This window comes from Crassostrea angulata, chromosome 8, assembly GCF_025612915.1.
Source record: "Crassostrea angulata isolate pt1a10 chromosome 8, ASM2561291v2, whole genome shotgun sequence".
Classification (NCBI taxonomy): Eukaryota; Metazoa; Mollusca; class Bivalvia; order Ostreida; family Ostreidae; genus Magallana; species Magallana angulata.
In genome coordinates, this window is record NC_069118.1 from 36,439,498 (window position 1) to 36,467,464 (window position 27,967).

General features: G+C 31.8%; 1 protein-coding gene across 1 annotated transcript; it reads right to left on the reverse strand.

Moving 5' to 3' along the window:
* Nucleotides 1-31: 31 nt before the first annotated feature.
* LOC128159578 (COMM domain-containing protein 7-like) lies at nucleotides 32-27,967 on the reverse strand. The gene is made up of 9 exons (XM_052822706.1): nucleotides 27,816-27,967; nucleotides 27,206-27,259; nucleotides 20,170-20,272; nucleotides 19,091-19,147; nucleotides 17,635-17,672; nucleotides 6,946-7,036; nucleotides 4,159-4,208; nucleotides 957-1,005; nucleotides 32-204 (listed from the first exon to the last, which is right to left on the reverse strand). The coding sequence occupies exons 1-9, from the start codon at nucleotides 27,954-27,956 to the stop codon at nucleotides 128-130; spliced, it is 660 nt and encodes a 219-aa protein (XP_052678666.1). The 5' UTR covers nucleotides 27,957-27,967; the 3' UTR covers nucleotides 32-127.

Here is a 27,967-nt window from a genome sequence, read left to right on the forward strand (position 1 = left end):
CTTCGACTTCAGTCAACTAAAAACCAAATCAGACAATATATGTAATATCTTTGAAGGTTTTTTAAATTCAACAATGTTGCATATACTGATTTCATCACTTTTAAATACAAGTAGTACAATATGTCCTTTAGTTGAGGTATTCAAGGCTGGCTTTGGCTTTCTCCATTTCATGTAGGAAAGAATAGAATTGCGGCAATGTCAGTTCTGTAAAAATAAAAATAGCCTGTTTGTAGCTTAAAATCTCTCTCTCTCTCTCTATCTCTCTCTCTCTCTCTCTCTCTCTCTCTCTCTCTCTCTCTCTCTCTAATGTTTAAATCAATGAGATTGTGACATTTCGGTCTGAGGGAATACAGAGATCTTAAACTATAACAATTCATTTGATCAACTAAAACCTCATATTCTGAGGCACAAAAATATCACAGGCATTCTGCAAGGAGTGTGCAAATCAATAACGTTCCTTCAGGATCCGTATCTGCCCTGGAGACAGATATAGGTATTGTAAATTAAGCTGTATCTATATACAAAATCCTTGTGTTTATTATTTGGAATGTACATAACAAACTTTAGACCCCTATAAGACTTAACGGAACAATTTCCAATACAAATACAAGTACATATTGTTAAAGCAAAAACTAACCATAAAAGGTTTATATGAAATGTTGACAACCCTTCATAAAATATCACAGAAAAATGATTATTAATGGGAAAAATAGATGGTTTGCTTTTTATTCATATTTTATAAAGAATCTGACAAAAGATCTTAATTATCAGAACGTTGCTGGCAACATCAGAAAAATCAATATATACATAAACATGTATGTCTAGGATAAACTATTACATTTTTAATCATTCATCAAAAATGTCCTTAACATATACATACAACTATGGAAATCAACAGTCTACATGTTGATGTTTATTTTATTTTCTTTTGTTGTCAGCTCCTTTTATACACTTACCCATGTATGTATTTGTTATCCCATTTCCTGTGTTGATAACTAATTTTACCTGTAACGATAAAGCAAGCCATAAGTAATACGGCAAACTGCATAGGTTCAATATTAAAGGAATATGACATGCAATTTTCATGTCGGAAATTTCGATAATGAAGTTGTAATTTACTACAAAAATGGAGAAAAAATAAGGTATATTAACCTTTATTAGTAATTTTTAGTAAGCGAAGCTGTTTTGAAGCCAAATTTTCAACAAGAGGCCCATAGGCCACATATCGCTTACCTGATTCACAACAACAGTTCTTGTATTATTTTATTTCGAAAGGGTTTATTATGAAAAGAACTCTGAAAAAAATATTGCAAAACTCTCATATATTTCAAGATTTTGCCATATATTAAATAATAACATAAAAAGGCAGAAAAGTCATATCTTTGTTTGTATTCATAATTAATCTACACATCAAATGAGACTGAATTTTAAGCTTTAAATTTAATACCCATTTTAAATGAAAGATGGGGTGTCACAGTTTTCACGATTTAAAATCGATTTAAAATCTACACTATCTTAAGGTACTTGTATAGTAATCTCAATAATTTTTTTAGCTTTGTAGTCCTCGAGAATATATATATATATATATATATATATATATATATATATATATATATATATATATATATATATATATATATATTTATTTATATAAAATATATATATATATATATATATATATATATATATATATATATATATATATATATAATCCAAAATGAGTAAAGTTAATCCACACAATTATTAAATAATAAAAAATAACAGAAAGCCGATTCAAAGCTCTACCGGTTTCATTATAATCTTCAGGAGTTTCTTTGACGAAATTTTTTTTGAAAATTTAGGCTAAAAATAAACAACGTCGCCATTTAACAGGAATATGACATCCAATTGATACAAAAATACATGTATATCCCACGATATGGCGTACCTAAACAAATAGTGTGTTAAAATTTCAGCTTCTGCAATAAATAGTTTATGTTGGTGAGAAAAATGCGACAGAAATTTTTGTTACGGACGGACAGACAGACAAAAGAACAGACAGACAGACAGACAGACAGACATACACGGGTAAAACAGTATACCCCCTTTTTCTTCGAAGCGGGAATATAAATATGAATCAGCCTTCATCAGCTATTTAGAAATTATTCAGTACATAAAAAATTTAAAAGAGGTTATCAATAAACTGTAATTTATGAATGACTTGCTATCCTCCGTGGAAGAGATTTGGGTTAAAAAAAAAACCGCTATTCAATGTTTATCAATAACTATACATGGATGGATTGATAAATTAACCTGTAGTAACTAATAATTGTAAAAATCATAAAGAAATGCATGATCTGCGCATAAGAACTGCTTGATACAATATTTTTTTTTCTAATGTGCTTTTGCTCTATGATAATAAGAAAATGTACTTGACTTCAATTCCAAAATTACTCATTTTCTTTATCCTAACTTTCAATAAACAAAACAAAGTAAGAAACAAAATTGATCCCAAATCATATATTTATAAAAAATAAACCTTCAAAACAAACTACACATTCATCCTATATGTACACCAGGCCTGCAATATTGTCTTTTCGATAATTGTCATCGTTGTAAATTCATAATTTTACTTTTATCATAATAAGAATATATTAACAGTATTTTGTAAAATTTCCTTAATTACTAGCAATGTTGAAACTTCAATACAAGCATGTGTATGCCGGGCTTATGCACATTCAGTCTGTATATAATTAGACAATTATGATGATTAAATAAGTTTCTCAAAATAAAGTGCATAAGCAAACAAACAACATGAGGAGAATCAAACTATAAACAACTTTTAAAGATCTCTATTTGCTTATGTAGTACAGTTCAATAAGTAGGCATGTCCTTTTCATCAATCGTCTGGGCAGTGATGCACAAAAGTAGAACATTGTTCGAAAAACACTATGGGGGGGGGGGGGGTTCCAGAAGTTTGAAAAATTATGTCAGAACTCTGTACTAAATCATCATAATAGGAAAAAAACACGTGTGTTAGATCTAATAAGTGATGCTGCTTTAGAAATTGAATCGAAATGATACGATATTTTTACACATTCAATACGATGAACACATAAATCACATTTCAATGCATGCATCGTTAAAGAGTTTACAAGATAGTCTTGCAATCAAAATCAATCGATACAATTAGTTTTAGACAATCCCCGAAAAGGCCCATGGGCAACATCGCTTATTTGAGGAACAATAGATACTGTATGATAAAATCTTAGAGGATTCATGATACATGTACAAGCTATTTGGACAATGTAGTAAAATACATGCAGATTCTGTATAAATAAAAATCAGTTTTCCCCCTGGATATTCTTATGTCTATTATTATTACTCCAATTTTCTAACCGGATGTAAGCATTTAAGTAAAACTATGTCTCACAACATTTCAGCTTTGTGAATAATTAAAATGCTTTCCTTAAGTTTGTAAAATTGGATCCACAATGTGGCCCCACCCTCTCATCAAAATTTTGATTTGAACAAAAATAAAAATCTACATTATCTGAGATCACTCTCAATAAAGTAACAGCTTTTCAAGGTACCGGTAAATGGTTTGTAGATGAATATTTTAAAAGATTTTTCCCATATTTTCCTATGAAAAAAAAATCTACCCCCATGGTGGCCTAATCCCATCCCATTAGGTCATAATTTTACAACATTAAATCTACACTACATGAGGATTATAGTTATTGAGTTATAATTTACCAGCACTCATAATAGCTCGTAGCTCTAAACTGCGAGTGTGACCAGGGCTTTACGTTTATACTGCTGTTAATTGTTCTTAATGACAAATAAAACCTTTCAACAGTGAGCAAATGCTGCATTACTGATGAGATAACGAACCTACGTTTGTGAGCGCACGCTGAACGCATGGTCAACACACCCCAAAAAATGAAATAACAAAAATTCATGGACTGTATATCTATACTATAATTCACAACAAATCACTTTTTTTCCCTATTTCTATACTGTAACAAAATATGGATTCTCAGCAAAAATATTTCATAATTTTACCTAAACATTTTCAAATATTTATATGAGAAGTACATTTTAAAACTTACGTGGTTTTAACAAATGAAGAAGTTGATATCAGTCATTTATTGCTGAAAAATGTAACAATCAACCTACTTGTAAAAATGTGTTTCCCACTTTGTCCACTTCACTGCTTGCAGCAGTTACTAAAATAACAAATAACATTGGTCAGCAAATAATATTCAGAGTAAGAGTGAAGATTTAATATCTTCATTAAACTAAGATAACTAAATTAGAACACATGTGTGTGTGTATATATATATATATAGAGAGAGAGAGAGAAACCCTTAAACATGCTGCTATACATGTACTTTTTGAACGGTACTGTTACGCCGGGTTCGCTTTATGCATAGTTCGTTTCTTGCACAGTACTGTTCACTTCTTGCACGGTACGGTTTGCTTGTTGTAAACAGGAAACGGAAAAATACCAGGTTATCAACAATGTTAAAAGTGATAAATATATTAAACATTTATCTAACAGAAAACACGACAGAGAAAACGGGGCACTGATCGCCAGTACATGAGTTAACATTAAAATCACGAATTTGATGGAAATAATTGTTTAATAAATTCAAATGGAAACACTCTCTTCAATAAGGATTTCAGAAAACATAAAATTGAAACTTTTTTTCATTCGATAACTTTGTACAATGTAGGAGGAGCTAAGAAGCATGCAGCGCAAGATATGTTTTACTTAAACTGACTTACAGGCGTAGCTTGTGGAGTCCTGAAATAAAATCCCTATCAAATGACCGACAATAGAAACGCAGTTAAAGCGAAACAATTAAGTTCAGTGATAAAACATTAATTTAAGCATTATAATTCACACACAGGATCTCTCTCTCTCTCTCTCTCTCTCTCTCTCTCTGAAAATAAGTTAATGTTATGTAAAGTCCAATATGTGCACAGTGTTTAAACACTCTATAATAAAATTAAAATAGTATTACCACGCATAGTGTGAACATTTATATTTTACTAGTTTTAAGAAATCAGCCATGAAAGTTCTATAGATAACCACACAACAGATGAAGGTCTAAACAAGGAAATAAATTAAACGACTTTTTGAAATGGTTTTATAAATTAAAATAACACCGCAAAATGTAAATATACATTATTTAATCCCCCATTTAAAAAGAATTCTAGCAAAATATTGAACTTTTCTGGTAAGCCATATTCTCCGTCCGTTACATTAAACAACAATGGTCAGTTAAGCCGTATATGGAAGTTGTACGCTTATTGCACAGTGCGGTACACATTTTTTTTTAAAAGAGAGGGATACAATGTCAGATATGATATAGAGACACAGAATTCGTGCATAATAGAAAACAATTTATGGAATAATGTTGTGGTTATTAAAAAGCTAAATAGAGATATTTCCCCAGATTACACAAATCTTTATAATTTTGGACACTTAGTTGTATTAATTTATAGACAGAGGGTTTTTCCCAGTTATATTTCTTAATATATTTTAATCGGATTTTTTTATGCTAAGGACACTTCAAGACAATAGATTGCTGTTGCACTTAATGATCAAAGTTTCAAAGGTTTAATCTTTTAACTGCTTCCTATTAGTTTGAAAATCTTCCCAGCTATACTAAATAAACGGTGTACAGGTGCAGTGGAAGCTTGGACTGAAAGATTGTTTGACAATCTTTATCTTAGGATATATTAAGTGAAAAAATAGAAAAAATACATGAATCTTGTATTTTCTATCAGTCCAAACTAATGTACTTAATATACATGTACAACTGTAAAACAGAGAGAGAGAGAGAGAGAGAGAGAGAGAGAGAGAGAGAGAGAGAGAGAGAGAGAGAGAGAGAGAGAGAGAGAGAAAGCGAGAGTAAAATTATTTTCAAATGGGTTATAATATTGGAAGTTATTTTGATGGATGGACAGTGCATTCATTTTGCCCTTAAAGATGCATGTCTGTCCTCTATTCTATTGGGACATGGCGTAGGGAAGGTGATTGGGGTGTTTAGCACTTCTTATAACAATAGATTGTTTTAATACTTAGGTTATCCTGGAGGCATAGTGTGTTGTTGACACATCTCTATTAAAGTGCAAACTAATTGTTTAAATTGTTTAAATGATTTAAAACTCTTAAAAACAACACACATAAACATGCTATGAAACTGTGTTGTTTATTCATCACATTTTTTAAAGTGAACATGCATAAATAAGCATAGTAATGCAAAGTAATGCCATGTAATGCCAGCATTACACTAAATTTTGGAAAGTAATGAATTACATTACCATTACTTGTAATGCTAATTTTGTGGCATTACACATTACTAGCATTACTTTGAAAACATGTAATGCATTGCAATGCATTACCATTACATTTAGCATTACCCCAAGCCTGAATTGTACTAATTAAGCCTCCATTACAACAAAAAGTTTTTTATTACCTGTACTAGATCTAAATAGTAAAAATATCAAGTTGTTGATTTGAACTGCTAACTTTCACTTTAGTTTCACAGTAGTGAAGCGGAAGTAGTTATTGTCATGTCGTACATAAAATTTCTGTTTAGAATTATTTTAACAATATTTTAAAAAGAATTCAACTAACAGACTTGAAAATGAATAGGGTTTGTCCTTTTACCATGCCAAATACGTCTACGGAGTTTGATAAATATCCAAGGGTTTTCTTTAAATCAATTGCTTTCAAGCTGAAGAAGACACACCTACGTACACACACACGCACTGCAGCGATGCTATATCCCCTTCGCAACAAGTTGCGTGAGGGGATAACAAGCTTTGCTTTACTGTTGTTTTCTTTTCTTTTTCCTTCAGTGTGTGTGTGTGTGTGTGTGTGTGTGTGTGTGTAGAACTGTTGCTTAGAGACGGTAATATACATAACTATGCACAACTGGATTTTCTTACCTCCAAATTTCCATTCCATGTCAATCAACTGGTTTACCATAAGAATTTGTCCAAGAGCACTTCTTGACAAAGCAACAAACTTATAAGTCCACTACAAAAAAATCAACAGTCAAATCTTGATATAAGAATACATGTTTATATTGATTTCCTTAACTTTTTTCATTACATAAGCATATTGCTGTCATTCAAAATTAGATTTGCTAGTAAAATATTTACTTTACATAAAAAGATAGCCAGTCAAATAAACGATACAAGATGTGGCACAAGCAAATGTAAGATCTAATTATTGTTTGATTAAATGTCATATGCACAAACAAGAGGCCCATGGGCCACATAGCTCATCTGTGGAACAATTGGTACAATAAAATCAGCTTAATGGAGTCATAATACAAACAATCTGCACAATGTAGTATAATACATGTGAAACTTGTATAAATTACAAGATATCTGTGAGCCAATGCTCACTAGTGATACCCCCGCTCTGATGTGAATAAGCAAAATAAGCAAAATCAACATTTAACACAAAGTTGGCATTCGATACATGTGAACAAATAATATTCCCCAATATGGCATGCCTAAACAAAAAGGGTGTTAAAATTTCAAGCATCTGCAATAAATAGTTGCTGAGAAAATTTGGATGAATTTTTTTTTGAAAATGTTGGCTAAAAATAAACAAAGTCCTCATTTAACAGAAAGTTGGCGTCCAATTAGTACAAAAATATATCAAACGATTTGGCATGCCTAAACAAACTGTGTTAAAATTTCAAGCATCTGCGATATACTTGCTGAGAAATCTTTGACGGAATTTTGTTTGAAAATTTTTTGCTATAAAAATAACCAAAGTCGTCATTAAACAGAAAGTTGACAACCAATTGGTACAAAATATTTCCCACGATATGTCATGCCTACACAAATTGCAGTTCTCAAAAAGAGTAAAATGAGAACCATGTGAATTGACTCCTATTTCAGTTTTGATAACCTAAAGCATATATTTATTTCACTTTATATTATATATTTTTGTTAGGACTTTTTGACTTTCGGTTGAAAAGACCTATTGTTTTCGTTCTGTTTTATTATTATTATTATTCTCGACAAAGTTTCGTCAGCGATTTTTGAAAACCGTAGGAAGAAGTATAAATCTTATGTTTAATTATAGAAGCAATCTCTTAGTTCTCCTGTATGTCACTTTTTGGACTTCCGGTTTACACATGCAAAATACAAAAAATTAAAAGAACCCTTGTATCTATTTTATTTTTATTTTTTATTATAAACTAAGAAATTTTGGAATAAGATACTTCGTGCTATGTTATAAAACATAGGTAATCACAGATTACAAAGCTCACTGAGACGAGGCATCACCTTTATGAGGAATCACCTTTATGAGACCACCTTTATCATATCATTTGAAATTCATAGTTAATAATGATCTTTGATAAACATGGATACTGTTTTGACACAATATCGTATAACAATATCGTATGTTAAAAAATTGTATAATATTATAATCATATGTTCATTTCATAGGGTATTATATGATACAATGTTTATCAATACAAAAATATAAAATACGATATTGCATCCTATGATACCTATAATATATATCATATATAACAATAAAATACTGTAATAAATAATTATAAATATGATTTTGTAACATATGATATGACATTGTATCTTGTTATACATTATTGTAATTGATCATATAATACAATATCATAATATATTATGATATTGATATTATATGATACAATATAATAATATATGATACAATATCATATCACATAATACATCACAATATTGTAACATATGATATAATATTGTATAAAATTATAGTATGATATTGTATTTTGTTTTCCCTTGGACTGAAATGTTACATTTTCATTGGTTTAAACATAGCACGTGATTGCCTCATATATCTCTATATTTGTTCTGTGAGAAATAATATTAGGCAATATGGCCGTCATTGGTCGACGCTTCGCTTACTCATTTTGACATTTCATAGTATTTTATACAAAAACTGCATGCCGCAAGTTCTTAAAGTATTTGGAGTAGTTGCCCTTTGAAATTCTTTAAAATTAGAGTAGTTGCTCTTAGAATATTGACGTCACATTGTTTTGTCTGGAGCAAAACAAAATGGCAACGTCGAAATTTGCTCAGATCTCTGCAGAGGAAAGGGAGAAAACATTTAAAATTGAATAGCAACAAAACATTGTAAGTAAACATGGGTGAAGCAAAGATTTTGAAAGAGTATTTGAAAGGTGAGATTGAAAATTTTGAATAGTTTAAATGAGTTAAATTGGACGAGATGTAAGGCATCTTGTACATGGCTTTGCGTAGATCATCGCTATTTGTGAATAAATATGTCGCTTGGAAGTCCTCGAGAAAACAAAACACTTATTCGCCTCGCCATCTATGAGATTGATCAACCCAATATATTTCTGTAGTGAGTCAGTAACTAACCTAAAAAGTAATAGTATGATATTGTATCATATTTGATACATAATAGGATATTCTATCATATGATACAATAAAATTAGATACAACATTGTATCATATCAATTGACACAATATCATGTGATACAGTACTATATTTTATCATACAATATCATATTATACTATATTGTATTATATAATACAATATCACATTATACAATATCATATAATACATTTTCATATGATATAATAATATATTATATAAACCAATATCATATTATACAATATCGTATCATATGATACAATATTATATGTTGCAATATCATATGAAATAGCATGTGATAAAATAGTATATTATACAATATCATATTATACAATATTGTATCATTATAAACAATACTATACATAACAATATCATGATACAATATCATATCACAATGTACAAAAAAATTCATACAATATGATATCATATCATATAACTTTTTACAATATAAATATATGATTTAATATTGTATCATATAAAACAATAGTGTTTCATATCATACAACGCGGGGTTGTTAAGGAAGCATATGGGCAATTTAGCGTCTTAATTTGACTGTTATATTCAAAATCGTGAAATTAAATAACTATTTTGAATACGATCAAAAACTAAGTATTATCCTTTGAAATAGATGTAAGTGCAAAAAAATCGGGTAGTACATTACTGCCACATTGGTGCATTATCACGTGACAACTATAAATAGCTTACGTATATTCCTTAACATAAAATGAGATAGAACAACACTACCCCGTGGTTTACAAAATAAAATAAATAAACCAAGTGAAGGCAAAACATCTCAGTTTAATCAAAACTGCTGCTAGAATCCAATGTTTTTCTTAATTCAATAGTTATTCATCCAGTTCTCGTAAAACCTTCCCAACTTTTATAAAGTTTGCACGGAAAAGGGCAAGTTGCATCAAAACAACACACAGCATGGGATTCTAGCAGCATTTTTCATTTTAAGCATTGATCAAACTAACGATACATATAAAATTCAAAGTTCAATATATGCGGGGTAGTGTTGTTCTAGTCTGATTTTTATATTGTAAACAACGACAGAGGAAAGCCTGGCCGAGAAATAAAAGCAAATTTACATACCTTTTAGCGAATGATTGATGAAACTAACATCTATCCTAGTATTCTTATGTCCCATTCTCAATAAATCACACCACACTATTTTATTAGAGTTCTTAGATTAGTTATGTTTTGAATATGTTTACAATGCTTTCCGATCAAATTCACACGACATTCAACTTTTAGTCATGACGTCATCAATGTATAAATCTAGGTAATACAAACTAATTTCTGAATAAAAATTGACTTCAGTATTTTTATTTGCTTTTGGTCTACGTTTCGTTGCTTAGATAATTGAATATGTACATAATAACTAAGATTTGTGATATCACGAAATTACATGTAACTCAGAATCCATATGCTTCCTTAACACCCCCGCGAATACTATATCATAGGAATCATATTATATCATTTAACAACGAACACATCTATCAAGCAGGTTTGAGATAGGAGAATTTTTTTAGCATCCTTGATAATGGAGATCTGCATCTGAAGCTACCTCTGCGGTTCATTAATATTATAGTTAAATCAACTATTCTCGGATACTTACAAAAGGAAATATGACTTTACAGTCCTAATTTATTTATTTGTGGAGGATGTTATTTCGTGGGTGAGGGGTAGCCACGAATTCCACGAAAATTGAGCCACCATGAAATCTAATGATTCCACAGTATGTACAATTGATCTGCAAAAGAACAACTTCTTTTCTTGAGAACTGTAGGAGGAGTTATCCGTACAATGAGGGTACCCTATATGCAATATTTTGCCAAAAAATGACCAAGTTCAAAAGCTGGTATTTTTTTCATAAATTATTGGAAATCAAAATCCTAGAAATATGCACACCTCTGATATATGTACAATTAATCTGCAAAAGAACAACTTCTTATCTTGAAAACTGAGGGAGGAGTTATCTGTACAATGAGGGTACCCTATTGGCAGCCGCCCGCCTACCCACCCGCCATTTTCACCATTTTAATAACCAGATTTTTCCGTTGGAAAACCCAGTAAAAAATCATAACAAGAGGCCCATGGGCCACACCGCTCACCTGAGGAACAATAGGTATGATAAAATGGAGTCATAATACAAACTATCTGGACAATGTACAATAATACATGTAGATCCTGTATAAATAAAATCCATTTTTCCCCTGGATATTCTTATGTTTATAATCATTACCGTATATACTCGCCTATAAGTATTGTTCGCCTATAAGTCGGTTGCCATTTTTCAAGTTTATTTTCAAGATTTTGCCATTGACCCTCTTATAAGTCGGGTAATTTTTTCTGGATAATCAGTCTACAGATTGCCAATCAAATAAGCACATTTTATCAAGCATGACTATATTCTAGATAAAAAATATTGGTGTTTGACCCCTCTGTTATCATTTCTAGATGCAATGCATTTTAAAAGTGTTGTGTTCAGTTAAGACATCTATCCTGGATGAATAACTTTCGATTTTGGACGCCATTTTTTTAATTGATACACTGATGAAAACTTGGTGTAAGCTATAAAATTATTTAAAATACTATTGAAAATAAAATGATAGTGATTTTGATCCCCTGTTGACTGATTAAGATGGTATAGCCCCTTTTAAAAGCGGTGTGTTAGCTTGTGTTGTTTTAGGTGACATGCCACCTACAGCCACCAATATAGCTATTATCACCTCATGTGTAATTTATTATGAATAAATATAAAACGATCTTTATTTTTCTTTAACAGACCAGCAATTATTCTTGTGTTTAATTCTTTAAGTATAAAACAGAAATTGCTGTTTTGTAATCCCACTAGATCGCTTTTAGACGCCATGTTTTTTAATAGTTTTCTGTAAACAGAGTTATCTTTCTTGAAGTTTGTAACTTACGATTTTGGACACCATTATATTTTTTAAACACTCATTACAACTAGATTATAGCTCAAAAACTATTTTAAATGCTACTGGAAATAAAATGACAGTGATTTTATCCCCTATTGACTGATTAGGGTTGGTAATTAGCCTCCTAAACTCAGTGTTGGCTTGTGTTGTTTTAAGTACAGTTATACCTACAGCTATTATCACCTCAGGCGTAAATAATTGCCTGTTAAAAAAAAAATACTATTATATACACCTTGTTCATATTTTAAGAAATACAGTTGAAACTTTCAATGTATTTATTAAGTGTTTATCTTTTTAGTAATTAAACAATAAAAATGTCAAGTATAGGGATCGCAAGTCGAAAGTTGGAAGCAAAATGGCACCCAAAAACGAAGTTTTACTCAGTGGAAAAATTATCTGATTGTATGTCACGCCTATAAGTCGGACCCCTACTTTTTATTCAAATTTCTACTCCCAAAATACCGACTTATAAGCGAGTATGTACGGTAGTCCCTTTTCTAACAGGATGATTTTATAGTCATATCATATGTTGAGTATTGCAGTTATCAAAAAGATCCTTAACAATAGTTTATATATGGAATAAACCTACATCAAACTCTGAACCTTCTTGTGAAGCCAAAGAATTCTCCTGGGGCAAAAGTCTTAACAATTTTAAAGAATCATCTGGCTGATTAGTTTCTGAGAAGAAAATTTTTAAAGATTTACTCTATATATTCCTTTGTTAAACTTTGACCCCCCCCCCCCATCGTGGCCCCATCCTACCCCTTAGGATCATGATTTTCACAACTTTGAATCTACACAACCTGAGGATGCTTCCACACAAGTTTCAGCTTTCCTGGCTGATTAGTTTCTGAGAAGAATACTTTTAAAGATTTACTCTATATATTCATGTGTTAAACTTTGACCCCCCCCCCCCCCCATTGTGGCCCAAACCTACCCCCTGGGTCATGATTTTCACAACTTTGTATCTACACTACCTGAGGATGCTTCCACACAAGTTTCAGCTTTCCTGGCTGATTAAATTCTGAGAAGAAGATTTTTAAAGATTTACTCTATATATTCCTATGTTAAACTTCAACCCCCCATTGTGGCCCCACCCTACCCCCGGGGGTCATAATTTTCACAACTTTGTATCTACACTACCTGAGGATGCTTCCACACAAGTTTCAGCTTTCCTGGCTGATTAGTTTCCGAGAAGAAGATTTTTTAAGATTTACTCTATATATACCTATGTAAAACTTCAACCCCCCATTGTAGCCCCACCCTACTCCAGGGGTTATGATTTTCACAAAATTGAATTTACACTACACTTATGGTTCATGAGAAGAAGATTTTTGAAAATTTCTCGAAAATTTTAATAAATTCCTAATTATCTCCCTTTGCAAAAGAGCGTGGTCCCTAATTTTCACAACTTTGAATCCCCTTAGGCTAGGGATGCTTTGTACCAAGTTTGGTTGAAATTGGCCCAGTGGTTCTTGAGAAGATGTTGAAAATGTGAAAAGTTTACAGACAGACGGACGGACGGACAGACAGACAGACGGACGACAGACAAAATGTAATCAGAATAGCTCACTTGAGCTTTCAGCTCAGGTGAGCTAAAAATGATAAGTCTCTACACTTACTTATACATGTAATACACACATTTAATACGAAATTGTTACAGGATCAATATGGGGTCAACTCAATAGTGTGACAAGTGAGTCTGACAAATGAAAAAATAACTTTTACAATTAAAATGACAGAAACTTTATAAATGCGATAGGATAGGTAACGATGATAAGCTTATTTAAATATTAAAAGATGATGATACAGTATGCTAGAAAAGGCAGATCACTTATTTAGAAAGTGAAAGTAATACTTATGTACATACCAGTGTCGCATAATATTGTGCTGCTATAATACTCACTATACATGTATTATGCTTACCTATGGGGGGGGGGGGGATGGGGGGGTCTGGCTCCCTCACTCTCACCCCTTCTCTAAATCCATGCACACGATTATGTACATGTAGGCACAAAGAAGCAAATCTAAAGCTGGCAACCACCGCAGAGAGGGGGCATATATATAAATTTAATTTTGTTTGTAATAATTATATAGACCATTACACTTTCTATGACTTGAAATGTTAAGATAATTGATTAACTTAAAATTCACATGCAATGCAAACAGTTCAACCCCAAATTGCACTAAAGTGCTGGTCATGTGTATTATCATATGGGAAGGGATCTCATCCTTCAGTTATGAAAATTATCATTTTTAAATGTATTACCCAAACTTGCATGTGGCCTTCATTTTGAATTAAACTGGTACAAAACAGTGTATAATTTAGGGGCAAATACTTGGTGCGGGTATTACTGTCTAATGACAGCATCTAGTATGAATTTACTTGAATCCACTTCACCCAGTGATGCTTTGTGCCAAGTTTGGTTGAAATCTGCCCAGTGGTTTTGGAGAAGAAGATGAAAATGTGAATAGTTTACAACAACAACAACGTCAACGCCAACAACCACAGACAACGGACAAATTTTGATTAGAAAAGCTCACTTGAGCTTTAAGCTCTTCTTAACTACATTATATTTAATGATTATTAACACTAAATAACCATGCTTTTAGCCACACCCTGCATTAAGAATCCCAACCCTATACACTATATGAGTGTCTTGGCCCCGCCCTAGATTCAGAACCCCTACCTCGTGGACATGAAGTAAAAAAATTTTGGTAGATAAATTCCTGATCTAGAAAATTATGAATTCAGTTTTCCATACAGGTGTGTGGGAGAAGAGAGATAATTTTTAAACATTATATGCATTAAGGCTATACATTTTTTTGTACATCCATTTTGGCCCGCCCTATAGTCACCACTCATTGTCTATGGGACATAAAATTTACAATTGCAGTAGAGGACTTCCTGGTTAACAAAATTATGAAGTCAGTCTTTCTTACAGATTTAAACACTATATGCATTAACACTTTACGGCCATATTGCCCCCCCCCCCACACAGCCTGAACCCCTGACCTAGGGATCATGAATTTCACAATTTAAGTAGAGGAGTTTGTGGACATCATAACCATGCATTCAGTTTTTTCCCCACATGTGTAGGAGTAAAGAAGAAGATTTTCTAATGTCAAATACATTTTCATCATACGGTTACACTGACCCCGCCCTAAGGCCTTAACCCCTGTCCATGGGGTAATAAATTTCACAATTTACCGTACATACTCGCTTATAAGTCGGTATTTTGGGAGTAGAAATTTGAATAAAAAGTAGGGGTCCGACTTATAGGCGTGACATACAATCAGATAATTTTTCCACTGAGTAAAACTTCGTTTTTGGGTGCCATTTTGCTTCCAACTTTCGACTTGCGATCCCTATACTTGACATTTTTATTGTTTAATTACTAAAAAGATAAACACTTAATAAATACATTGAAAGTTTCAACTGTATTTCTTAAAATATGAACAAGGTGTATATAATAGTATTTTTTTTTTAACAGGCAATTATTTACGCCTGAGGTGATAATAGCTGTAGGTATAACTGTACTTAAAACAACACAAGCCAACACTGAGTTTAGGAGGCTAATTACCAACCCTAATCAGTCAATAGGGGATAAAATCACTGTCATTTTATTTCCAGTAGCATTTAAAATAGTTTTTGAGCTATAATCTAGTTGTAATGAGTGTTTAAAAAATATAATGGTGTCCAAAATCGTAAGTTACAAACTTCAAGAAAGATAACTCTGTTTACAGAAAACTATTAAAAAACATGGCGTCTAAAAGCGATCTAGTGGGATTACAAAACAGCAATTTCTGTTTTATACTTAAAGAATTAAACACAAGAATAATTGCTGGTCTGTTAAAGAAAAATAAAGATCGTTTTATATTTATTCATAATAAATTACACATGAGGTGATAATAGCTATATTGGTGGCTGTAGGTGGCATGTCACCTAAAACAACACAAGCTAACACACCGCTTTTAAAAGGGGCTATACCATCTTAATCAGTCAACAGGGGATCAAAATCACTATCATTTTATTTTCAATAGTATTTTAAATAATTTTATAGCTTACACCAAGTTTTCATCAGTGTATCAATTAAAAAAATGGCGTCCAAAATCGAAAGTTATTCATCCAGGATAGATGTCTTAACTGAACACAACACTTTTAAAATGCATTGCATCTAGAAATGATAACAGAGGGGTCAAACACCAATATTTTTTATCTAGAATATAGTCATGCTTGATAAAATGTGCTTATTTGATTGGCAATCTGTAGACTGATTATCCAGAAAAAATTACCCGACTTATAAGAGGGTCAATGGCAAAATCTTGAAAATAAACTTGAAAAATGGCAACCGACTTATAGGCGAACAATACTTATAGGCGAGTATATACGGTAGGTAGAAGACTTCATTGACTTTAAAAACCATGCATTTAGTTTTTAACTAATATATATGAGAGTAGAGAAGAAGATTTTTTAAGATCTAATACATTTTTAAATTTGTGGCCCCACCCTAGATCCTGAAACCCTGACCCAGGGGTCATGAATTTCACAATTTGGTAGAGGGCTTCATGGACATCATAACCATGCATTCATTTTTTTCCTCACATGTATGGGAGTAAAGAAGAAGATTTTTGAAAATTTGGCTTTTTTTTTGCATATTTGGCCCCGCCCTTGGTGCCCTGGGGGTGGTAGAGCCATGAATTTCACAATTTAGATTTTTCTTACTATATAAATGGTAAAGCTTGGCCTTGTAGTTTTCAAGAAGAAGTTAAAAATGTAAAAAAATTTATCGCACAACGACGGACGAAGACCAATTGCATTAAGTCACCTGAGTGACTCGGGTGACCTAAAAATGAAAACTTTTTGATGTGCATTGGAAAAGATATTAATGATCCTATTTATTATCTGAAAGTTGGCGGTAGGGTGTACGTGTCTGTATTTTGATCTGTATTGCATTCTATCGTTGAAATAATCAAACAGAAGACTTACTCATTACTCATAATGAGATCGTTTATAATCATATTATTCCCGGTTCAGATGTCATTATATATAAATATTTGATATAGTAATGCCCAAAATAATGCAAAACAATAATAATTATTATACTTTGCAAAATCACAACGTCTAAGGTTGTTTCAGATTTCAAAATGACTGTTGAGTCTTTCTTTAGGATAATGCAAATTTTAACCATAATTCAATGACCCAGCACATAGTAAGTTAATTCATGAATATTAATAAAATTAATAATTCAGATGAGCAATACTTACTTGATTGGAAAAGTATTCTGCTTTGTCATCATTTAAACCTACCATACAAGAAAAAGAAAATTTTTCATAAATTCAAATCAAGTGAAGCATAAAATCTTTGACTTATGCCTGACGCTCACCTCAGCAACACTAGTCTTAACTCTGATCAAATCAACATAACAGTATCTAAATTAAGATATCTTGGCAATTAGTTCAGTAGATCTTGCTAAAAAAGTCAAAATAATCTGCTAATTTTTATTTACATATTTTTATGGTAAATATCAAGCCCCTTTTGTTGTTTTATCTGTTTATATGTAAGATGAATTTTCTCTTTTCCTATATAACCTCCCCCCCCCCCCCCCCCCACACACACACACTTTGTGGGCCCACCTTTTTCTAGGGAATCATGGTTAATTGATCAAACTTTAATCTGTACAGCCTTGCTTTCACACAAGTTACTGCTTTTGCTTTTGGGACTGAATACTTTTCAAGAAGATTTTAAAGATTTTTGAACCCCCCCCCCCCCCCCCGTGGCCTCAACCTACCCCCGGGATCATGATTTGAAGAAACTTGAATGTACACTGTCTGAGGATGCTTCTACACAAGTTTAAATTTTTCTGGCCATATGGTTTTTGAGAAGAAGATTTTTTAAAGATTTTCTCTATATATTTCTTTGTAAAAATTCTACCCCTCATTGTGGCCCCACCTAACCCATCGGTAAGCATGATTTAAACAAACTTCAATATATACACTATCTGAGGATGCTTCCATCCAAATTTGAGCTTTTTTGGCCAAATAGTTTTTTAAGAAGATTTTTAAAGATTTTCTTTATATATTCCAATGTAAAAATTTGTCCCACATTTCTGGCCCCGCTCTAACCCCAGGGACCATGATTGAAACAAATTTGAATCTACACTATCTGAGGATGTTTCCACACAAGTTTGAACTCTTCTGGCCAAACAGTTTTTAAGAAGATGATTTTAAAAAATTTTCTCTATATATTCCGATGTAAAAATTCGACCCCCCCCCCAACCCTCTATTGTGGCCCCACCCTATCCCAGGGGCAGCACTAATTTAACATAATAAATAAGTAATAATTAATAAATGGAACATTTTTTTAGCTCAGGTAAGCAAAATATAATGAGTAAATTTCGTGAATTTTATATATATATATATATATATATATATATATATATATATATATATATATATATATATATATATATATATATATATAATGTTGCTTTCTTTTAGTTATGAATATCTACATTTATGAAATTGCAACAAAAAATCCACGATTGGTATTAAAGATATCAATAACTTGGAAGAGACAACAAATTGTTGATACCTCGAAACAACAGCGACTGCTAATCATTACATGTAAATGACAAAAAAATAAATTATTTATGAACTTTTCCTGATTACAAGAAACATTATGTTTCTGAAATACATGTACTTATTAAAGTTTGATACTTGCCAAGATTAATTGCATCTTCTTTAAGTTGCAATGAAGTCATTGACTTTTTTAAAGCCCCTGAAAGAAAAAACAAGAGAAAAGCTGTCAATGTGACAGCAAATCAGGTTTTCTTTTGTGTAAACAATATCTATAATCCATTTGTCAACCCTGAATTGATAAACACTACCTATCCAGAGAAATGGGGTACCCTATATGCAATACTCTGTATTACAGGTGTATTTTTTAAAATAAATCATCAGATATCGAAATCCTAGAATATGCACACCTCTGATATATGTCCAATTGTTCTGCTAAAGATTAACTTCCCATCTTGAAAAAAAACTGTAGGAGATATCCATACAATTGGGGTATCCTATATGTGATATTTTGCCAAAGAAGACTAAGTTTATCAGCTGGTATTTTTTCATAAAATAGTTATCCGTAAAATAAGGGTACTCTTTTGGTAGCCGCCTGCCCGCCATTTTCACATTTCAATAAATGGATTTTTCTTTTGGAAATGATTCATAACAACATGTTAAATATCAAAACATGTGTAGTCCCATTTTTTTTTTTACTAAGAATTACATGTAATAAGAAACAGTTGACATACATGTATGTTATATGATTCTTTTTTTTATTAGAAATAAATTATTTACCTGTGAAAATAACTTTGAAGAAAACCTTCAAATCTAAGTCTTAACCATTGTGTAGATACAAACATTTTCCAATTTCATATCATTTTTCACATCTGAATGGGGGATTTTGCATTTATAGCAGATTTGTTTTAAGGTACAGTAACTTAAATTAACCATTTTTTGGAAGTAACAGTATAAATTGCATAATTAGGAAAAAAAATAATTAATTCAATCACTACTTATGAACAAGGACAGCTTGTTTAAAATACTGCATACATGTATGTATAGTTCTTATCCTTACATCCCTGTTACGACCATCTTATTACTGTGGCCTTAAATGTCTCCAATTGAACTTCATTTGACATAAATGTCCCAACGGTTACAAAGTTAAATATTATACAATTTGTTCAAACCTGGTAAACATGTTCGAAAATTGCCATGCCTGCTTTTTTGTTCTTTACATACCATTACATAGTGTCAGAAAGCTCTTAAAAATATTCTTAAGAGCTGCAGCACTGACGTCATTTCCTTCTGCAAATCCATCTAGCTGTTCCATTAACCTAAATGACTAAAAAGATAATAAAATAATTAGTTTTGTATCCCCTTCATCCATAAAGTAAATATCTATTTGATTGGCTTGGCTTATATGACCAAACAAAACGTAAGATTAATTATATCTTTAAATTAAGGCTTGTTTCATTTTGATATGTCTTAATGGTAAACAGAAACAAGTCTGCAAAATACATCATGTTTATTGATTATGTTTACCCTAAATATCTTTCTTTGTTTAAGTCTCCAGCCACATCCCTTAATCTAGTGTAAAGGATGTTCAATTACAAATTTGACAAAACTTAGACTAGGAGTTCTTGAGATATGGTCCGCATTTCAATTTTTTGATGAATTCCAACTTAAAGTCTTGTTGACATGCCACACAGATCCATACATGCATGTAAAGTAACATCAAACTAATGTAGGATAAAATAATTCACAAAATTTTTCTATAAAAGTCATGGTGTAAATTCTACAACTGTACATGTAATATTTAGATTTCATATAAATTATAAGGCTGTTCAAAATTAATTCAACATTTAACGTAGCCCGCGAGCGTAGGCTTCGGCGAAATTGTCATTTTGAAAAAACAAACAAATCCGGATTTGAAAAAGTCATTCCAGTTTGGGTTTTCATTTAGCGACTGAATTCTATATCCTGTATGAGAGAAAAATATGCTCAAAGACAGCATTGAGGTATTCAGTTTTCACAATATGTAGAAAATGAGAGTATACGCCACTATCGAAGTAAAAGAAAAAAACATTTAAGAACGAACAATAATGGATCGGACAAACACATGATCGAAGTTAGCAGTAAAAATCTTATTTCAAGATTGTTTAATGTTGTTTGTCAAGTCACAGAGCCTGAACCATGCTGAACCAACTTCCGCCCAAAAAGGCAAAAACGGGGTTTGTTGTATATAGTTATTTAAGTGGTAACATGTTCAGGAATAATAATTCATTCATGATATATAATAGTTAGAAACTAACAGGTGGCCCAGCTAAAGTGGAAGAACGGAAAGAAGTGGAGTGGCAGTTATTTTAAGAACCCTGTCTTGAGTTCTTAGAAGTAGGTACAGTGAATCTTACAACACAACTCTGATATGTTATTTTTTTAAATGTGTCATTATGAAAATGTATGAAATAATGTCATTATTTTGATTGTAGATAATCTGTGAATCACATGTGTTGCGCAACATTTTTCCTGAAAACAAAAAGTTTTCCCTTCGGTTGCTGCAATATGTTTGTGTTGATGTAAATTCATTGGATGTACCACTTGATGTGCTTGCAAGTCATTCCACTTCTCGTCCAGTATACATGATGTACCAACAGAAAGAATAAAACATAAATTACACAAAAGTATTTGCTTGGAAAATGCAAAAATTAACATGGACTGAATCCTACCATATGTATGATATGACAATGTTGATGTATTGATAACTGGATGGGTGACTTTCAATAAATACACACTTGTTTGAAATTTCTGTTTGTTTATTTTTTTTCCTCCCTCCCTTGTAGGTTTTAAATTTTCATGTGACGTTAAACGTAGAATTAATTTTAAACAGCCTAAACTCTTAACAATGTGATGTTTGGCTTGACTAATGAACAGACAAAGAGACAGACATTTTTCAAAGGACATTCACAGATTGAGTCCCTAATAATTCACAAAAGAAAGTGAATTGCTGCTATTTGCTTAATTAGAACCTATATCTATTAAACCTTCAAAACTTTGCAACAAGTTTGGCTTGTAACACCTGTATTATGTATATACTAGTAATGTATTCAACAGAATAGGCATTTTTTTCTTTCTCTTTTCAGTAGATTGACAATTCTTAAAACACCCATTTCTTAATCACCTCAAAGCAAACAAGAGGCCCATGGGCCATATTGCTCACCTGAGCAACAATAGGCATGATAAAATTATTTAATGGAGTCAAAATACAAAATATCTGGAAAATGTGGTATATTACATGTAGATATTGTATAAATAAAAATCCATTTTTCCCCTGGATATTCTTATGTTTGTAATCAAGTCCCTTTTCTTACAGGATGATTTTAAAGTCATATCACATGTTGAGCATTGCAGCTCCCAATAAGATCCTAAACAATTTTTAATATATGGGATATAACATCAACCCCTCTGAACCCCTTGTGAGGCCTAAGAATCATCTAGGGGCCAGAATCTAGACAATTTCAAAGAATCAGCAATATGTTAAAATGCTTGCATACACTGTAGATTCCTAATTAAATGCAAGGAATTAATATCCACGTAAAATTGTAAGAAGCACCTTTTGCGAATTTTAAAATCTTGCCATTATTTTCTGAGAGTTAAGAACTATAAGAAAGAAGGAGAAAAGTTTCACCTTCACGATTTTACATTCTCACAATTTAATACAAAGTTGAAACCGGCGAGATCGTGGTACTCGCGTAATATAAGGAATATACAGTAAGTAAACACATATATGATAACATATTTTTTTGTGAGTAATTGAAATGTTTTCTTTTGCCCAATTGGATCCCCAATGTGACCACACCCTACTCCTCAAGATTTTGATTTTAACAAATTTGAATCTACACTATTTTAAGTTGCTTTCACTAAATTTACAGCTTTTCTAAGCAAATGTTTTTTTAGAAGGAGATGAAGACCCCATTCACCCCCATGGATCATGATTTGAACGCACTTGAATTTACCCTACCTGAGGATGCTCTCACGCCAGTTTGAGCTTTTCTGGCCGATTAGTTTTTGAATAGAAGATTTTTAAAGACTTTTCTCTATAAATTCCTATGTAAAAATTCCATCCCCATTGTGGTCCCACCCTACCCCAAGGATCATGATTTTCACAACTCAGAATCTACACAACCTGAGGATGCTCCCACACAAGTTTCAGCTTTTCCAGCCAATTAGTTTCTTAGCAGGAGATTTTTAAAGATTAACTCTATTATTCCTTTGTAAAAATTACACCCCCATTGTGGCCCCTCCCTATCCCTGGAGGTCATGATATTCACAACTTTGAACCTACATTACCTTGAGGATGCTTCCACACAAGTTTCAGCTTTTCTGGTCGATTAATTTCTGAGAAGAAGATTTTAAAGATTTACTCTATATATTCCTATGTAAAACTGCACATCTATAGGAGAGTCTCTATCATAACTTGGGATATGATGTGTCTATTCATTTATCATAAGAGGAGTTCTGGGATTTAGGTTTGGTTGGGGTTTTTTTTGGAGTGATAAATGTCAATTTTTTGCTATTATTTGACTCCCTGAATGAAATTAAAATTGTTTAAACCTTATTGCACATTATAGGACAGCCCCTATCATATCCTAAGATATGATGTGTCTATTCATTAAATCATAAGAGGAGTTCTGGGATTTAGGGAGTGGGGGTGTTTGAATGATAAACGTCAGTTTTCTGCTATTATTTGGTTCCCTGGATGAAATTTTTAAAACCTTATTGCATATCTACATGTAAAGGAAAACCCTTATCATATCCCAAGAGATGACATGATTTTTATGATGCTATTGTATTTCTGCATCAAGATTGACATTTTTTTCAAAATCATAAATTAGATAAATTTAAGGATTTTCGAAATTTAAAACTCATTAAAATCGAGTTAACATGACATCAGACAGATTTCAATTTCAGTCAAAATCTCATTTCATCACATCTGATGAAAAATTGGACGGAAGACCCATTCTTTGCTCGCAACGAGATTGCATCTAGTTCTATGTTTTTATAATTTTCCTCTGACCTTTTCAAGCGCTATAACTCAAAAACTATTCAGTCAATTTTCACCAAATTTACAGGACTGATAGAACATTAATGTACTTACAATTATAAAATTTTGAGCTGATTTCGACGTCACTTCCGGATTGAGATTTTGAAGATTTTGTGAATTTTTAAGGACCATTTTGTCCACGTAATTCCTCCGAAAATAATGGTAATAGAAACATGAAACTTTCAGGGATAGTAGACTGATGTCTGTAGATGATCCTCTGTATTTGACACAGTGGAAAATGCACAAGGCGCTGAAGCTCGCCCAAGGTAAAAAATAAGCACTAAAATCTTTGGCAAAATTTTAACATGTTTTGTAAAATATCTTTTAACATGGAAAGCAAAAGTTGCTTAATTTTACACAAGCTTTCATTCAATATTAATCAAAAGGGGCTGACCCCTTCGATAATGGGCCAATAGGGCTCGATCTAAATTCCTTGAATATAACTTTTTATTTAAAAATAATTTGCAATTACTATAGAAACAAAAATGTTTATTTGTACAGTTGTTTATCTATACATTACACAACCCAGTACTTTAGGGTCGTCCCCTAATACACAGTTGTTCAGATATTTTTAAAACAATGAACAATTCCTGAATACTTATTGAGCAAAATATGTTCATATTTCATTTGATATCAAGAAAAATGGCTGGCTCTTTAAATTAGAGGTCAAGAGGGCTCTAAAGTCTTTTAATTCAAACTCTTTACTTAGCAATTATTTGATAATAATTAAGAAGCAAACATATTCATTGTACAGCTTTTCATCTATAAAATTCCATAGAAAAATCATGTATTACGTAATTAGGGGTTTTAAGGGTCTAGAGGTCCAAAACTTTGAGCATTAACATCTGAAAAATGAGAAACTCAAATATTTTTAATAGAAATGTAGAACAAAAGTTGCTTAGAATAATGTTCTCATCAATATGCTACCTTAATTTTTTTTTTTGTTCATGGCCCCAGTAAGGAGTTTAAGGGTCAGTAACTAATACACATTTGCTCAGATATCTATAGAACGGTTAACAATTCTTGAACACTTGTTGAACAAAATATGTTTATATTTCCAAGACCTTTCATTTGATACTGAGAAAAAAGGTCTGGCCCATTCAATTAGGGGCCAGCAAGGCTCTAAAGTCTTTTTATTATAACTATTTACTTAGCAAAAATTTGATTTCAATTACAAAAGCAAAAATGTTCTTCTCATTGTTATTGACCTGAAAAATAGCATGCCGAATTCAAATCTAAAATCTGTTTTAAAATTTAGCGATGAATTGCAAAGATTTTGAGGTTTTTAAATTGATTTTTCCAGAAATTTTTATTCCGCGCTCTTGGTTAAAAAAATAGTATAAAGTTCAAAGTTAAATTAACTTTAACAAAAAATAAATATTTGTTAACCCTTAGGCTGCTAAACGTGACAATAGTTGCGCCGAAATTTCAGGTCCGCCACTGCTATGCGCGACTATTGTCATTTGGTATATGATTGGTCAATTGATGTTTTCGGAAGGTTTCTAGAATTTTCACAGTTTAAAATAAAGGCTATAGAGCGGTAAACTTCCGAGAAATGTTTTGAATTTGTAGCCAAATGGAAAACGTAGAATGAAGCGACGAGACAAAAGTTTTGAACTTTTTTCACGGTGATCCTACGGTAACATTAAATAATGTAGGAGATGTTAATTTATTGATTTATGTGTCTTTGATGGACTTTGTGCCAAGAAATGATCAAGAATTTGATGCCGATCTCGAGGTAGGCTAGTCACGTGTTGATCCACTGCCATTGAATATCCCATTCACCAGAGAGAAAAAAATAAAAGCTAAAATGGAGGATTATGAACCTTTATCGTTTCTAAATTATTTTTTAATGATATGTTTATGGAAAGTCTTGTTTCATTGATCACCATATATACAGAGAGATGTGTGCAGTCCGAGAATGTGAACCAGAACAACATTTAAAAAAACATTGATGTTTGATGTATTTCTTTATTTTTCAGTAATTTTTACCTATTAATTGTTTATCCGATGTTCAAAAGTTATATGAATAAAAATGACTCTCACAAAGTATGACTTATTGTTATACAAGGAACTTTTACAGTCATTTGGGTTCTAAAATGGACTGATGGATAATTAAAAGTTGGACAAAATGTGATCAGAAAAGCTTACTTGAGCTTTCAGCTCAGGTGAGCTAAAAATGTAAAATTGATAACACACAATACACAGATGCATAACACAGGACAACAAACAAAGATCGATAGCATTAGGTCATCTGAGTGACTCCGGTGACCTATAAAATATGTGGTAAGCCAAAATAAACCAATTCAGTTAAAAAAATCTTTCTTTTTTTATAAAAGCTATACATGCTATAATTTGAATCAATTTTGAATGACTGTAAAACTGCATTTTTGTGTTAACCTATTAAAGTTACCTTTATGCTGTAAATTACAGTGCTGAATTCAATCACATAACACAAATCAAATTTTAAATAATAAAAAAATATATATTTTCTTGCCAGAAAAGTAATGCCTCTTTCTGAATATTAATCTTATTCTATCACATGATATTGTCAGCTAATTTAAGACCATACATGTGATATGTACCGGTTGTAAGCAAAATATACCGTTTCTTCAACCACTGCATTCTCCTTGTACCGGCTGGCGGGACACCAAAATTCTCGAAATATTAAAATTTTTCAAAGTATTTTGAACTTCTTGGTAGTCTAATAGACTATAATACAGAAATGGCTGTAGGGTCAACACCTTTCTTGTTTGAAGAGTGAAAGGGTATACATTTAACTTTTTCAGTAAAGCATTAGTTGTGCCTATATATGCATGAACAAAATGAAACAAAACACAAGTTTGTGAGCAATCGGGGACTTACATTTCCACATTTACTTGGAACTACGACATATAACAGTGTGTGTGTTAATTTTCCTCTTAGGGCTATTTTAAGATTGTGTGAATGATTCTCCTATTTAAAATATGCATCGTCAAGAGTATCGTAATGACAAACATATTACACTCATAAATAATTAAAATAAATGATTGTATTTCAAATTTACAACTGTTAAGCATATAACCAACGGATATGCCTTTTCACCGTCATTCAAAATTGACGCAAATTATAGTGCATATTGCTTTAAAAAAAATATTCATTTGTTCAAATATCATGAGCCTAAACGTCATATACCTTTCCTGGATCAACTAAAAACTCCAAAGCATACCCGACAAGTTGTTTGAATTCCTAAAATGAAATAAGTATTATTAAGACATAATAATATAAAACATCTAATGCTTAAAACAAAATTAAACTGGTTCTAAACTAAACTAGACATCATTGAGATAGTGACCATCTCAAAGGCCCCCACTTAAATAATTGACTTTAGAATTGTAAGGTAGCTCTATACACCACTTTTTGATGATGTAGAACGCAAAAAAGTAAATCTGGAAACATGTAATTCCGGTTGATTTAAACTGAGGCAAATGGTATGGGGACCGCTCTTTTGAAAAATTTGTTAAATGAGTAGATTTAATTTGAACGAACACTGTATACATACATGTATTAGTAGCGTAATAATATGTTTTCAACAAAATACAGTTCAGATGTATTCTCTTTTGAGAAGTGGACAGGCATAGCCTACATCCACGAAGTAGATGTAGGCTATGCCTGTCCACTTCTCAAAAGAGAATAGTTCAGATGATGATCATGCAACTGATACTAGTAAGAAAAATTCTAGCGTCGTGATTGGCTTTGCACTCGAAGGGGTAAAGCCTTAAAATACAGTTCAAAAATGACTTACTTTGCTCTGAAATTTATTCAACGCCTGAAAATCTGAAAACATTATTTCGGGGGGTGTACCCTTACTAAATTGAAAGTTGCTCGCCATTATTTTTTTATCTCTTCTTTGGTACTTCGATCCCGATGTTAATTGTAATCTCATAGATCCAACAA